Source organism: Balaenoptera physalus (assembly GCF_965194825.1).
Source record: "Balaenoptera physalus genome assembly, chromosome: 2".
In the NCBI taxonomy this organism is placed as follows: domain Eukaryota; kingdom Metazoa; phylum Chordata; class Mammalia; order Artiodactyla; family Balaenopteridae; genus Balaenoptera; species Balaenoptera physalus.
This window is the reverse complement of record NC_138883.1, coordinates 81154260-81170367: the sequence shown is the minus strand read 5'-3', so window position 1 is coordinate 81170367 and position 16108 is coordinate 81154260. Positions and strand designations below refer to the sequence as shown.

Here is a 16108-nt window from a genome sequence, read left to right as displayed (position 1 = left end):
TTGTCTGAGCTAATTGTTACACAAGTGTATCACTTCTCCCCAAAGGCATTACAAAAAAAAAAAAAAAAAAAGGCAACCCTACCTTTCCCAAATATTCGCCGTGAGGATTCGCAGCTTTCTACATACTGGCCAGGTAAAGACCTTCCTCACTCTCCCCCTCGGTCCCGCCTCGCGCCCCACCTCCGCCACTGTAATTAAGCGTTTCAGCCACTCTCCCCTTTCTGTGAGTTCCTACAACACCTTGGGGTGTGAGAAAGTGATGGCAGTTGTCTTCTGCAGATCATTACAGTAAAACTGGAAGTATCTATAGAAGGCTGATGAATTTCTTGAAGTAACACTTGTCATACATGGCGGAGAGATTTTTTTAAGAAAACCTGAGTAAACATAGATCTCTGGGGGCCATCCCTCGACGCCTGTGCCTTCGAGTGTATGGCAGGAGGGAGGTAACGGGCAAACAAGGACTGGGAGATGTTTATAATCGTGCACACGAAGACATGCAGATGCACGCAGGAAACTTTCTTTTGCTTTCCTTCTTCTTTTTTTTTTTTTTTTGACCAAGGTTGGGCACGGAAAAGCTTCTCAGTTGGATTGTGAATTTTTTTTTTTCTAATGTTGGGATTGCCGGCATAAAGCCAAACTATCTTTGTATGTATGGCTTCTCTTAATGTCCAAATAGATTTATTTAAATACATTAAAAGGTTTATAAAAAGTGCTTCAGTGTTACAGAAAGAAACACATCCTCACAGATAGTCCAGAAGTGGCCCTGTCTTTCCTATCAGTCTTGGAGGGAATCCTAGAAAACAAAATAAAAAGCATAAAATTAGGCAGAATGTGAATTTATAAATTTCAATTAGTCTAGACTGAGAGGGTGGAGCGGTGGAATGTTTGCGTTTCAATAATTTCTCTGTGATTTTTTTAGGATAGAGACTTAAGTGGATTCAAGCTTTCTATCCGACTTACCCATCTACCCCTCATAAAATAAATGATTGCCTCTGATCTGACGTGCCAGGTGAAAATGGGTAGAATTAAAACTGTCAATTCTGCTTCCAACTTGTGTCTTTCAATTGAGTTCAAAAGCTTTTAAAGGTAAAACGTGCCAATCATTTATATATATTGTTTCTTTTTCTCCTATCACAGCTTTTAAGTAAAAAGAAAGAAAAAGTATGTATATTTCCAAATTCATTTTCCCTGTAAGATTTGAATCCTGCAGGTAATTTGATAACGGACCCTAACACGTGTGAGATCGTGTGCCCAGCGAAGCCCGGTTTACAAGAGTGAAGCCAAGGAGGTACAGTGAAGTCCGGTTTTTTGGTTTTCTACCTAAATGGTTTATTTGGAGCTGAGATGTGGCTATTTAAACCTGAAGCTTTCCAAGTGCTACAGTACTATTTCAGAGAAAAGGTTGGAGGAGGCAGAGTTGGAAAGAAAGGAGGAAGGCTCTCTTTGAAAGTTAGAAATGGTGAAAAAGACATGTAATCCGATGTGGAAAATTGAGTAAAAGAGGCACTGCACACTTTGGCTGAGGCAAAGATTGCTGAATCCTTTGAAGAAACTGACATGGCTTTTCCAGAGATGGGAGGAGAGAGAGAGACGGGGTAGGGGTGGGGGAATCCTAGGGTGGGCATTTTATGTAAATGAGTAAATTCGAAATGTAGTACAAATCCAGTATAGTAAAACTGACAGTTCTGACAGTATTGACAACATAAGTATATGTTTGAACACTGCACTTTCAGACACTTAACCGATGAAGCAATAAAAAAATTCGACTACAATATTTCAAATAATCGACATTGATGTTTTGATACATCATTTTTATACTCCAAATCGATCTATCACTCTGGGGCTGGTCAATTTTAAGTAAAAATGGGCTGCAATTATTTGCACCTTGGCTAATGATGACCTAATAACAGCCCTCAATTAATTACACCGAACTGCGCTTTCTTCCTTCAGTATGGGAGTGGGAGGGGGCAATTCTTGAGGAAGAGAACCTGGGATTGTGTCATCCTCCACCCTCCTTTCTATTCTATTTTTGAGATTGTGGGGAGGGGGGATTTCCGAGTTGGGAAGAGGTCTTTGTCTGTGTGATCACAGACACTGCAGGCTGAGGCCCCCTCACTTCAAGTATCCACTGACTGGGTCTGTATTGGAGGTATGGTCCTCACTTTGCAAGGTCAAAACTAAATTTTAGAAAATGCAATCATAAAGTTGAGTGAGTGTCTAACTGTCCCCCAGGCCCATACCCTTTCCTCTGTTTCAAGGAGTAGATGGAAGAGATTTGCTCAAAGGAGGACTGGAAATTTCTCTAAGGCTCAGAGTGTGTGTGGAGTGTGTGTGTGTGTGTGTGTGTGTGTGTGTGTGTGTGTGTGTGTATGAGAGAGAGAGAGAGAGAAAATTTTAATCTAAAGCACCCAGCTGGAGTTGAATCTCTCCTTCTGTCCCTATATCCTCTGACGGCTCCCCACACACTGCTGAAGGTTTACCGGCTACTGTTTTTTTAAAAAGCCACAAATAAGAAGACAAATCTCTTCGAGAAAGGAGGAAGGATGCTGAGGAGTACTGCATCCCCAAGCGAGTTCCCGCAGTCTCTGCTGTCTTTTTCTTCTTTGTCCCGTGAGGTTTCCAGTGAGCTTTCCTACTCCCACTTTTCTTTTCCACTCCTCTCCAAATTTGGTGTGGTAGTGGTGGTGGGAGAGGGAGGATAGAGCTAATTTATTTAAAAAAAAAAATCCTGGACAGGCCCAGGATATTAAACTGGAGCAGTCCGTTGTGCTGTAGGGATCCGGCCAGCGGGAGGGGGGGCAGCTGGCGCCCCCAGCCCAGCGCTCTCCCGACGGTCTGTTCCCACCCCTGCGAAGCCCCGACCCTTCCTCAAACTCGCACTGAGACTCGGCTTCCTGACCTAAAACTTAGCTGGGCTCCACTAGACGGGATTCCAGTGTCTGATTTCTTTCCTCCAAACTTCACAAATGCAGTTTAAACCCCTCCAAACTACCGACGGCTGAGAGGCTGAGACTTAAGCAACGTGTTAAGCTACAGTAAGATGCGACTCAAAGGCAAAGGACGTGTGTGACCCACGCTGGGTGAAGGTGGGGGTCCTAGGAGAGCTCCCCCGCCGGAGCATCACCTGGTTCCGAGGGTGTCAGCCTCTGACCGGGTCCTTCCAGCTGTCTGCGCGGCAAATGGGGGTGGGAGCTAGAAAGAGGGCAGCAGGAAGAGAGGAAAGAGAGAAAGGGGGGATAGGATCAAGATTGCGGAAGAGACAAGAGAAGGAGAGAGGAAGATGTGAGGAAAGAAGGGAGGATGGAAGAGAGAGCGGGAAGGAGCCAGAGACAGCGAGAGAGAGCGCACTCGCGCTTGGAGCCCCGCCAGATAGCGCTAGAGGGCTATTTATTGAAATACTTTCCTACTGCGACGTATTGAAGCAGCTAAAATTGGGAGAAATAAGAAATAAGAGCAAAAGGAAAGAAAGTAAAATCATTCCACCCCATCTTATGTAAGAACATAAATTGCGGGGTGCCTTATTGTTATTAATTGGGGGGTGGGCATATGGAAGAAAGCCTAAGTGGGGAAAGGACCAGGAAACAAAAACAAACAAAAAGAGGTCCCCTTCCCTCCCTTCATCCCAACTCGGAAGAGAGTGAGCAAAGTTAACAGGTAAGAAAGCAAGTGGAATTCTTCCTAGAGCAACTTTCAGAGCTTCTGGTTTTATCGCTGGGAAGGTCAAGAACACTCACAAGCATGAGCTGAGGTTTATAGAAAAGAGATGTTTTTAAAGTAATAGATGGCTGCAAGGGGGTGGGGAGGGAGAGGCAAACACGTTATTGGAAATGCCAAATAAAATATATATTAAAAATTCAAACTGTCAGCCAGCAGGTCGGAGCAGAAAGAGAGACCCTCTGCCTTTGTCCCAGTGATACTAGGTTCAGGGCTGTTTCTGCAGGGCCGCAATCAAACTCCTTGAATAACAATTTATACTCTGGGAGGCTTGGAGAAGAGAGCTAGACTACAAAAATTCACTGTTGCATTCAGAACCCAAATAACAGTGAAGCAGATGGAGAGAAAAGACCTAGTGACAGAGGTGGAGTCCAGAGAGAAAGGAAGAATAAAATATTTTGATACTTTTTACTTGCTCAAGTCAGTAATGCAAGACAGAAAACTTCTTTCAAATAATATTTTACTCTAAAATATTGATTTGGTTTTATTCTAAAACCCCAGGCATCTCACTTCTAGCTTGTCATTTTAAAATTGCACTTTCCTTTTACCTAAAGGAATTTTTTGAATTAAAGTAATAATATCTTTCTTCCAAACCAGCCAACAGAACCTCCACAAATAAAAATTAACCTTATAGAGGGAAAAAAAAAAAAAAAAAAAAAACCTGCTTAATCCAAAATACTCCAATTCAAAACATTAACTAAAGTTACAAATAAGATTACGGTTGGATTTATTTGCTCCTCTAGCAAGGCGTCAATTGTTCTAACAGTTGTAAGAAGACAAAAAGGATTTAAACCCAGCAATTTTAATACACAGATTAACACTTCAGACCTCAGAGTTCTGAGGAATTTGGAGTTATCTGTGCTGAGGACCTATTACTTTCTAGAAAAAAAAAAAAAAAGGTGAAAAGAAACACAAGCTCCTAAAGGAAGGTGGGCAAATTCACCTAAAATAGAGTCTAGGTTCATAACTGCTCATTTCAAATTAAATACTCTCCATAAAGCCAATGCCCTTTAAATTAAGTAACTATAGAGGCATTCAATTATTCTTTTAAAATGTTGAATGTTACCTATAATATCATTCCATGTTGAGACAAAAAAAAAGAGAGAAAAGTAAAAATAGAAAAGAAGCAGTTCTCAGAAGTCTTGGGGATGCTCCAATAAGAAAGAGGTGATTAAAAACAGACCCTTAAATTTGAAAGGCCCGATTCCCCCTCCCATTCGCCCCCCCAATCAGGTCCCCTCCCTTTCACCTCTTTTTTTATGCAGTGCCCTCACCCCCACTCCAGAGCTAAGTAGCCGATTTGGGATTCTGAAGAAATAGATTTCAGCATCCATATTTGTTCTGGGGCACTTGTAAAATGCGATTTGTAGAAGGTCTTTAGCCTTCTGATTGTCTTTGAATTGTTTTTACTGAAACAGATCTTTTGCAGTTAATGAGTCCCCACGCAGCTGGACAGCTCCTCTCGGACACTGAGAACTCTAACCCCAAAATGACCCCAATTTGACACCGCAAGATGAAATTTTACCGCCTGTTAAAACCATTTCCAGCCTGGGCAAAAGGAGCTGACTGTTGACGGAGGTGTGTGCCGCCTCCTGCGACCCCCATCTCACGCCTGTCTCCTGGGCCTGCCCCACCTACTTTTCCTTTACCCCAAATGTGGGAGAGCAGCTGAGCCTCGCAGCCCCGGTGGGAGTGCGGAGGCTGAGAATTGAGCATCAGCGACAACGTACTATCGGACTAGAAATCAGAAAGCCTGTGTACCCCACTGTTTTTGAATAGCTTCCATGGGACTTTAAAATTGGGGGTTAGGGGAGACCATGAAGTTCTTAAATGTGTTTCAGCTCTATTAATAAAACATCAGCAAGTTGGTGATTAAAACTAATAGTCCTTTAAATTCATCAGACTGACCAAGAACTGACATCGTGAATCACCTCCAACTTGATCTTGTGTGCAATTCACTGCACTGCGATGCTATCTTAAACTAACGGTTTCATAAATTACGTGCAACTAGGTAAGTGAAATTTCTTTAGTCGCATGAAATTCGGGGTTCTCCCCTTAAGCAACTGGTGAAGTTTTAAATGACACATATTTTCCTCCAGGAGGACTTCACTTTTAACACACTCACACTTCTTAACTAAGGTCTTTGGAGTTAAGAATGATTGGTTGGTTTTTTTCTTGAACAGTATCTCAAAATGTTCTATTTCTCTCTCCCTCCCATCTGTAACCAGATTGTCCCAGTTACTTGCTTTAGAGTACTCAATAAAACGCAAAAGGAGTTACAGAATATTAGAGAGAGAGAAAGAGAGAGAGAGAAAGGAAGAAAGGAGTTTGGGTTAAAATGCCTTCTGCATCGCCCAAAGGATGAAAACACATGACAATAGAGTTCGAACTTTTTTCTTTTGTAAAGCTCAAGATTATCACGGAGTAATCAACCCATTCGCTTAACAACTGTTTGAAAATATAGAAATCATCAGTCGGTCTAAATTGTTTTTACTCGGATGCACTGCCATGGAAGAAACTTTTTTAAAAAAATCCTAGTGTAGTTTTTCTAAATAAAGGCTTTAGGAATGCTACCTCACTTCACAATATCATTATGAAAAAAAAGTGATGGTAAGAGAAGCAGAAGGTAGCAACTTTGAATGTTTAAACTCTGCGATGCAGAGGTTCGGTTCGAAGTTGATTTTTACAAAAGAAGTATTTATCAAGGAAACTGAGTTCCTTTTTAAAAAGAAAACTGGCGCTTTCTGTACAGGGCATTTAAAACAACAATAACCCTATTGGCGACAACAAATATGCAATACTGAAAATAAGAACAGTTAGAAGAGTTAAAAACTGAAAAACTGTATAAACTTCTCAGCTAGCGGCGCTGAACGGGGACCGTGGATCCACCAATATAAAGACCTCGGCAAAGTCGAAAATGCTCCGCAGCGAGACCACTTTGATTTTTTTCTCTCTCATCTTTCCGCCCCGGCTAAACTGAATTCGAACAACTGCCTCTTGTAATAAAATGCTGGAGGTCAACTTTTTCTTCTCTTTTGCATCTTCTTGTTTTACTCACCTTTTCTTATACGTCGACGAACAACTCAGCAACAAATAAGAAGGATGCTTTTAATCTTGGAGTTCTTCTGGGGAAAAAAAATGAGGAGGTGGAGGGGGAAGGACCCTCCCCCCCCAGCCTGCAGGTTTCATACCAGTCGGCTCTTGCAGGCTTGAAGCCCGGCTTAAGAGTGGCTGAAAACCTGGGCTAGACTCTCCTCCCCGAAGCTCCGCGCGCCCGGCAGTCCTTGCTCCGGCCACCCTGGCAAATACCGCGCGGTCCGCGGCCCCTTTCCCTGACGTCGCGCTACCCTCGCCTCTGCAAGCCCCTCCGCATTATCTTTCTTTATATGTAAGGGCCGATTTCCCGCAGACATCATTGTTATGATGGCTCATTTAATCAAACTGTTTAATTGCTCTGGTAATCACTATCATCATCACAGGTGCTCAATCATTCATCATTTTTGGAGGGCTTTATTGACCTCCGGAGCTCATTCCCCAGCCCTATTAAAACGGGGCCAAATTTCTCCGACTCCGCTTGGAGTCTCTGCAGGCTACGATCTAAGCCCAGTTGAGAGTTGCCCGAAAGCTTACAGAGAAGCAGAGAAGATGAAAAGGGAGAAGGAAAAAAAAAAAAAAAAAGCCTATCCGCCTTCTCTCCTTCTCCCTCTTATTCTCATTCTCTCCCCCCCCACCCCAACTCCCTTCTCTCTCTCTCCCTCTCTCCCTCACAAACACACACAGAGTACTTTATTCTCCTTGAGCGCCCCCCGCCCCAATCTCCCGGGAAGTCGGGTCAAAGCCCCGCGCAGAGGATTCGCTACTTTCTACTCTCCAGAATGGGTTCAAAGTTGGAGAAGGAGGCGGCTGTTGAGGAACAATCTGTTTTCAATTCTCTGGGCCGGGGACCATGAACCAGGGCGAGAGCCAGGAGTTGGGGAGAGGGCGCGCTCGGAGCGCAGGCCCCGGCTGCTGGGCTGCCGGGAGCCAGAGGGCGGCGGGGGCTGCAGAGCTGAGCGCGCGGGGAGACCGTAGCTCCGCCCCCAGCTCGCGGCTCGGAGTGATTGACGCGCGGCCGCCGTGATACCCGCGGCGCGGAGGTGAGGCAGGGTGCAGCTCCAGCCAGGGATTCGGCGAGACATCGGCTAGAACTACTTTCTACGCAAACCATGTGGGATAGTTACCTTCTTTCCCTCCACTCTCCTCCTTTTCCTTTTTGGAAAAGTTCATTCGGAGTCGGCCCCATCTTCCTGATACCCCGAAATTGCCCGGTGTAACTAACACAGCCATTAGCCGGCGATACCTCTGCCTGGCCTCTGCGTCCCCGGCGACCACAACAAAGCTGGGCAGGGAGTGCCGGCCAATCCTCCTTGCTAAGCATTCTCTCTCGCTATGCATTCTCTCTCTCTCTCTCTCCCATGCTTCCCAGCTCTAAGTGAGATCCACTTTGGAGTCGCACACCAGTCGCGCGCGCGTGTACACACACACACACACACCCTTTGGCAACATCAGACAACATCAAAAACCCAAACGACCCCCTCCCCTTCCTCCTGATTCCACCGCGGGCCCCGAAGACTCTCCAGGGTGGCCCTTGTCCGCAAAGCTTGAAGGAAGTGCTCTCTGAGTTAAGCTGGTCTCTTCTTGTCCTAGAAAAAAATGAATGTTGACAACAAGGGTCCTGGATCTGCACAGGGAAGAAAGTACCACTCAAAAAAACAAAAACAAAAACAAAACTCTAGCCGGGCGTTGGTACGGTCTGCAGATCCTGCTGCCTCTGGGTGTTAGCAGGAAGCCTTCGGGGCGCGATAATCGGCTGGCAGAGGAGTAGGGGGCCCGCGGAATTAAAAGGAACAAAAGCAAGAGCGCCATGCCAAACGTCCCCGACACGACCTCGTTAGGCAGGAGACGGGAGTGATGGGGAAATGAACTGGAAGCAAGTTTTTTTAAAAAATTAAAAATCTGAGGCTGTACCGTACTTTCCCTGTGGTTTTCTGCAGTTTTCCTCTCTGCGCTCTCCCTGTCCTCTTCATTCTCATTCTCTCTCTTTCCCTCCCTCTTTCCTCACGTGCGCGCGCGCGCGTGCACACACACACACACACACACACACACACACACACACACACACACACACTCCTCTTCCTCCCTCCTCCCCCCCCCTTCCCCCGCGCCGTCCCCGCGGAGGAGCAGCCTCGCTGATTTGCTCGGGTCTGCCGGGCTCCTGCCTCCCCTCCCCCTCCCGCCCCCCGCCTCTCCCGCCCCCCCAACCGGGGCCGTCCGATCGCACTCGCTGCATATCAGAGGCTCCGCGCGGCGCGCTCCTCCTCGCTCCCGCTCCCCACTCCCGGGATGTGTCTCCGCCGTACGACGGGCTATGGCCACCACGACTTCCGGGTTCCGTCATTTCGTTCTCCCGCCGCCGACCCGCGCCGCCAAACTGAGGCTCTTCTATAAGCCAGGCAGCAGCCAACCTGCCAACACCTACTGACACTCACTCATCTCCCAGAGAGAGAAAGAGAGCGAGAGAGAGCGAGCGCGAGAGAGCGAGCGCGAGTGAGAGCGAGCGAGCGAGCGAGAGAGAGAGGGAGAGACAAAATACCTACCAGGAAAGGGGGGGAGGAAGTCCAGTTTTTGCAAACTATTCATTTTTTTTTCTTGATTTTTTTCCCCCCCTGCTTTCTTTGAACGATACTTTAAAGAGAGAGGATCATATTATAGATACCGCGGGGGCAAAGCTAAGGAGGGGGGGAGGAAAAATTCAAGAAGCAGAAACCCCTCGCGGAGTTTTACTGGAAGAAAAAAACGGGTCTGAAAGATTCCTCCTCTTCATCATCATCAACCATCATTCATTCACTACCTTGACATTCCGGGCTTTGATTGACAGCTGGAGTGGCAAAAAGCCATGAAACACGACAGTTCGGTTACATGTGGGCTGCTGACGGGCCGCTCGTAACCTTCAGTTCGGGGGCTTGACAATTTTTTTTTCTTCTTTTTCTTCTTTTTCTTTTCTTTTTTTTTTTTTTTTCCAACTGAGGGGAAGAGAAGAGAAAGAGGGGGAAAGGAGGACCGAAGAGGAGGAGGAGGGGAGGGGGGAGGAGGAGGAGGTGGAGGAGGAGGAGGAAGATCAGGAGGAGGAGGAAGAAGAGGAAAAAAGAGAAAAAGAAGAAATATCACAGGAAAAAAAAAAACTCTTCGTTGTCTTGCCTGGGCTTTTTTTTCCCCCCCCCCTAAAAATAACATATTGGAAAACTGGGAGAAGTCTCCTTGGTTTGGAAAAAAAAAAAAAAAAAAGGAATCTTCAGCCTAGATCACTTTCTTATCCGGACTGGGATATTAAATATACGACACATCCAGGAGTTTATTGGAGCGCAGACTGATGGCGCAAAGGGTAGGTTTAAATCTCCAACACTTACCTAGATATAAATCCTCTCCTAAGAGGGGCCTGTCCCGATGCCTCCTCTCCCTTCAACGCTGCTGCTGCTGCTCGCTGCTTGATGATGGCGGCCAGTATTTAAAAAAATAGCAGCAAAATTATTCATCGGCTTCTTTTCCCCCCCGTGCCTCTGCGTGTGTGCGAGTGTGTGTGCGTGCGTGTGTGCGTGTCTGGGCGCGCGTGTTTCAACGCTGTGCGAGCGGGCGGGCGGCGAGTGCGTGTGAGTGGTGTGTGTGTGTGTCTGTGTGTGTGTGCGAGTGCAATTGTTACACGCTTTCGCCTCGCTCCAGCTTTTACCCCAGCAGCGCGATTCCCCCGGTTCTCCTGCTGCCGCCGCTGCCGCTGCTGCGCCGCTGCTGCCGCTGCTCCCGCGGCTCGGGGCGGGCACCGGCTGCGTAGGAGCCGCCGCCGCCGCCGGGGCCGCCGCTGGGGCCGCGCTGCCGCAGCCGCTGCGCCGCCGCCTAGACTAGCCTGGGCTGCTTGTTTTGTCTCTGAAATTGACAAGGACGCAGGGAATCCGCTGCTAAATAATGTTTCTGGTAACTTTCACGTTATTCCCCCCCACCCCACCCCCACCCTCTGCTCCCTGCCCCCGGGGAGGCACTGGCCCCAGCCTTCCCTCGTCCTCGGCGTTCTCGTCCTGATTATTAGCGTTTTTCTTCTCTTTATTTTGTTTCATTTCGCCTTTTGATTTATTGGATCCTCTGGAGGAGGCGAAGGGGGGTTAGGGGTGGGATCCGGGGCTTCCTCCTCACACTAACTCCACTTCTCCCTCGGTTGGCTTGCTACGGTTCTGCTGCCTCCCGCCCGAGCGGGACCTCCCGGCGCCCCCTCAATCCCCGGCCTCACCGCCCCCTCTCCCTACTCTAAACGCTGCTCTCGGTTCATACTTTTTCATCTTTTAAATTTAAAAACACCCCCCTCCCCAACTTTCAACTCCGTTGTTTCGGCTGGTTTGGTTTCTGTGTGTTCAACTCGTGCTCGGTACTTTTCTCCTTTCTGACTTTGTTTTTATTTGTATTTTCCTCCCTCTTTCTCTCCTGCCTCCCCCCCCCCCCCGCCGCCCCCTCCTCCTCCTCTCTCTTCTTCCCTTGGCCTTCTCCCTCTCTCCCGCCTCTATTCCTTCCCCACTTCTCTCCTCTCTCTCTTCTCCCTGCTTCTTTTCCTACCCTCCCTCGGCTCTCCTCGCTCTCTCTCACCTCCCGCGCCCCCCGCCCCTTTGCCGGGTTCTGACAGTACGATGAGCTGCCCCATTACGGCGGGATGGACGGAGTAGGGGTGCCTGCTTCCATGTACGGAGACCCTCACGCGCCGCGGCCGATCCCACCGGTTCACCACCTGAACCACGGGCCGCCGCTCCACGCCACGCAGCACTACGGCGCGCACGCCCCGCACCCCAATGTCATGCCGGCCAGCATGGGATCCGCTGTCAACGACGCCTTGAAGCGGGACAAGGACGCGATCTATGGGTAAACCAACCTCCACCCCCTCCCGACCCAGCGTACTGTGTGAGTGCGAGTGCGAGTGTGTGTTTGTCTCTGTGGGGGGGGGGGGATGAGGGGGTGGACGACCAAGTGGGGAGTTATTTCTCCTTAGGGTAGGGGGGCGGAAACCGCTGGCCTTAGGAAAGGACAGGGAAGGGGGCCTGCTCTTCTGCCCCTTGCGTGTAAGTCCTGGGGAAGATTTGGCTTCCTCCACCGCCACGGCCCCGTCACTCCGGACCCCAGAGCCGGGAGTGACTGAGTCCTCAGAATGTGGCCAGGGCCTTCTCCCCAAGGACGGGATTCCTGGCCAAAGGACGCAGAGCTGGTCCTTCCAGGCCCCCTAACAGAGGCCCTGACGAAGGAGAAAGTTTCCTGCCGATGAGGAGCAACTTTTTTTTCCTTTTCTGTTTCCTACCGAGAGTCTGGGAGTCACTAAATGCAGTTGGAGCTGGGATCAGGGCTGCTTCTGTCGGCCAGGAAGTCCTAATCACCCTCTTCTTAATTCTCTGTAAATAAAGGGGGCAGACCTTGAAGTGCAGCGGGGTGGAAGGGGCTGCTGCTTGCACAGAGCAGCTCTTGGGGGGAGTAAGGGAGATGGCTGGAAATTATTTTAAATTCTGAGAGAACTCGGGGAGGGATGGGGGTGCACGGCCCCAACGTGTACCACTCGGGCCCTCCCAGCTGAGGGTAGGTGGGGAAGGCTGCGGGATGCCGAGGGGAGGGGACAGTGTCGGTAAACAGCAACTGCGCCTGAAGGCGGAGGCCGCAAGCATCCCGAGGTGTAGCTCAACCGCCCGGAGGAACACAAAGGACAGGCGCACACGCACACTTCCAAGTTTTAACACTCGATTTATTTATTTTCGCCAGCTGGAGAAATGTGGTCTTTGAAAGGAAGCTCTCGGCGTGTACCATTCCTATTATTTTGGTCCCCTCACCCGGGCTTTACTAGAAGTGGAGCAAACAAGTTTATAAGGCAAGGGGGTGGAGAGGTTAGATTGAGGAAAATATCACTTCGGGGGTGTGTGTAGGTGAGCCTTGGGCCTCCTCTGAAATGCCCATTAAAATGCGGAGTTAAAGCAATTTTGGATTTCACGGAGTGTTCCTCTCTTGGGAGGTCAGGGCTGGGTCTCAGGGTTTGGTTGGGCGGCCTCTGTCGTGTGGGGAGTGGGTCTGGATCAACACCGGGCTCCGGACTGCCTGAGCATCTTGGCTGTTTCATTACGTTGGAACCGAGGCTCTTTTTACTTGGCGGGCTAACTGGCCAGGGGCTTCTCCGACCAGATCTGAGGGAGTCCTGAGCAGAGGGAAAGGGCCAGGCCGTTTTTCCTTTCTGTTTCTGGCCCAGGCTCGGCTGGCTGAGGAAGGGTTGTAAAGTATGATGCGTGCCTGTGGTAGAAAGGAAGGAATCCGAACCCTCCAAACTTGTTGATTACAGTTCTTGCTCCTTCCCCTCTGCACCCCGTCTCCGTGTGTGTGTCTCTGCGTGGCGCTGCCCGTTAGGCACCCGTTGTTTCCTCTGTTAGCTCTGGTCTTTGAGAAGTGCGAGCTGGCGACCTGCACTCCCCGGGAACCCGGAGTGGCCGGCGGGGACGTCTGCTCCTCCGACTCCTTCAACGAGGACATCGCGGTCTTCGCCAAGCAGGTCCAACCTTCTTGACCCACTCACCCTCCTGCAGCCCCTCACTCCCCCTCCCCTTTCCTCAGAGCTTTACTTGAAAGAGAAGGAAGAGGCAGGGACACCCGATCTGTTCCTCCGGCCCAGTCCTCGCTCTACACCTCCTCCCCATCCTTGAGCCTGGAGGCAAATTGGAAGAAGAGATAAATATGGGTGTTTGTTTTTCCCCCCAGCCAGGAATACAGGGGCTCGACCCTCGAATTAAAGTTGACCTGCTCCTAATCTGGGGCTTGGCCTTTTCCCCCGCCTGCAGCTACTTGAACAAGAATTGGGGATTGGGGCTTTGAGGGCCCCGAGAGTGCCCGGGAGGGAAGGAAGCTGGGCGCCTTTCGGGGCTGTCGGCGCCGGCGCGGAGGTGAGGGAGGCTGCGAACCAGAGCCCCGCGGATGGCAGGATAAGGGGGTACTTGGACCCAGAGAACGGCCCTGAGTTCTCGGCTACAGCTCAGAGGTTCCAGGTTCCCCTAAATGGGGCCAGAACCAGGAGGCCCTGATTCTTTTTCAACCGACCCCATTGACTGAAGGCACTAGTTTGTTTCATGTATTTTACCAAAGCCCCTCTCCTCGTCTCCGCCACTGCCCCTCCACCATCCCCACTCACACACTACGGTTTAGTCGGTGACAGGGTTTTTCTTCTTTTAAATGGAGTGGTAATTCATGCTGACTTTTCCCTGCTTCCTATAGGTTCGCGCCGAAAAGCCACTTTTTTCCTCAAATCCAGAGCTGGACAATTTGGTAAGGCTCACTGTTTCTTGCCTTTCCCCAGCCTGGGCCCCTTTCCTTGCCCAGAAGCACCCGCTTTTCCCCGGAGCTCCGGGGAGTTCGAGCAGAGCCCTCTTTGGAAGCTCCAGAGCGACGGGGAGGAAGGGAAGAGCTTAGAGCCCCTGCCGGGGAGCTGGGAGTGAGGGGCGGGTTGGACGTCAGGGCGAGCAGAGCCCAGGGAGGCAGCGAGCGGGGACGCGGCGCCGAGAGCGAGAGCAGGGGATGCGCCCCAGGTCTCGGCCCCGGGAGTGAGGCGGCGAGAAGTGAGTGATTTCCTCTGTTTGCCGGGGCAGGCGGCCGAGCCCCGGGCAGCTAACCCGAAGGAAGTCACCGCCGGCGCGGCGGAGGGCGGGCCGCGGAGGTGGGCGGGGGGGGGGGGTGAGGGGCAGGCCAGCGCAGGCCACTTTTAGGTGCGATTCTTTTGCTAATTTGCACGATTTCAATATTAAAAGTACCTAAATCCGCTTTCAAAGGCCCTGCCTCACCATTCTTTTTGAATATTTCCTTCTTTAGTAAGGACGGATTTCGCAGGGTGTGCTGTTCTAAAAAGCTTTCTCTCTCCAAAGAAGCGACTTTTTTCTTCCTTCCTTCCTTCCTTTCTTTCTTCTTCTTCTTCTTTTTTTTTTTTTTTTTTTTGGCCTGAGGTCGAGAGAGGCGACGTTAAAGAGGACTGAGGCGGAGAAAGAAGGCCTATCCCTAGGAAAGCAGTGCTTGTAAATAGCTCAGGAAACGTGAGGGGTAAAGATATTAAATGCTTCGGCATAGGTTGAGTCAGATTCCTACCCCGTAGCCAATGAGGCAGAGATGATCAGTAATCACTTGGTTTTTCTGACGATTTCTTGATGTGTGGGCTTTGCCTGGCCACTTGCCTGTGTCTTCTCCCAGCCCCATTCTCTCACCAACCCCCACTAGAAACCTCCAAGTCACAGGCGTCACAGAGCCTTAACTCCGCACTCTAAACTTTTCTTCCAGATGATACAAGCAATACAAGTACTAAGGTTTCATCTTTTGGAGTTAGAAAAGGTAAGCAGGAAATGACACTCCCCACTTTGATTTGGTCACTTCCCTCTCCTGGTTGAGTTGGGATGTTTTTAACAAACCTCCAGTCTGAGGGATTGAGTACCTGGAGAGATTCTAAGCAACTTGTTACCACGTACTTCCTTCACATTGCTCCTCAACCCAGGGGCTCAGAGGATGGGTGAATTAGGACAGCCCTGTCTTTTAAAGTAGCCGCCTCCCCCCTTTTCCCCAGGCGTTCAGGATTATTTTGAAATGCAGCAAACCATTTGTGTTACTGGACATTCAGCCTGCTTGCGTCTCTATTAGGCCCAGAGCGTGCATTAGGTGCTGGCAGAGGGAATCATCCTCGCTGGGTTGTCTTTACATTGCTCTGCAGCTCAATCACTTTCCCCTGGAAACATACAAAATTCCTAGCTTATTGAATCGCAAATGCTAATGCTGTTCCCAGTTCCAGCGTTCTAGCATTTTGATGTTATCATCAAATCGGATTTTCCCAGTCTGAACCCAGTTATTTCCAGTCCTGTTTCTCTCCCTTCATTGTAACTTGTTGCTCAGGGAAGTCTCTGGAGAATAATATCTGCTACAACAATTGCTCTATTGTTTCCTCGCCTTCAACTATTACACCCATTAATTAGAGTTAGTTTGGAAGACACAGCACTGTTGCTCTTTCCAAACCTTGCAACCTGATATTTTTTCCCTTTAAAAATGAAACAAAACCATGACCACAACAACAACAATACAAACTGAACCCTCCGCCTTGACCCTCCTTCTAGGTCCACGAACTGTGTGATAACTTCTGCCACCGGTACATTAGCTGTTTGAAGGGGAAAATGCCTATAGACCTCGTCATTGATGAAAGAGACGGCAGCTCCAAGTCAGATCACGAAGAACTTTCAGGCTCCTCCACAAATCTCGCTGACCATGTAAGTCTGTGAGCCTCTGGCATTCTTTTAAGACCACGGGGCAAAGCATTTTTGAAAAATTTGTT

General features: G+C 49.3%; 1 protein-coding gene and 1 long non-coding RNA gene across 7 annotated transcripts in view; one reads left to right on the top strand and one right to left on the bottom strand.

The window, feature by feature from the left end:
* Nucleotides 1-525: 525 nt before the first annotated feature.
* Nucleotides 526-9688, bottom strand: LOC309651115. Its single transcript, XR_014257933.1, has 3 exons — nt 9605-9688; nt 6773-6839; nt 526-793 (listed from the first exon to the last, which is right to left on the bottom strand). It is a non-coding gene; the product is annotated as an uncharacterized lncRNA (long non-coding RNA).
* The window catches only part of MEIS2 (Meis homeobox 2), a 200099-nt gene continuing 193028 nt past the window's right edge, over nt 9038-16108 (top strand). For 3 of the 6 annotated variants that reach the window (XM_082443208.1, XM_082443211.1, XM_082443212.1), the window contains exons 1-6: nt 9038-10135; nt 11417-11649; nt 13165-13306; nt 14023-14073; nt 15073-15123; nt 15894-16043. In XM_082443208.1, coding sequence (XP_082299334.1) covers nt 10124-10135; nt 11417-11649; nt 13165-13306; nt 14023-14073; nt 15073-15123; nt 15894-16043 — 639 coding nt within the window. In that variant the 5' untranslated portion in view covers nt 9038-10123. The other 3 variants (XM_082443210.1, XM_082443209.1, XM_082443213.1) reach the window with 3 other exon arrangements.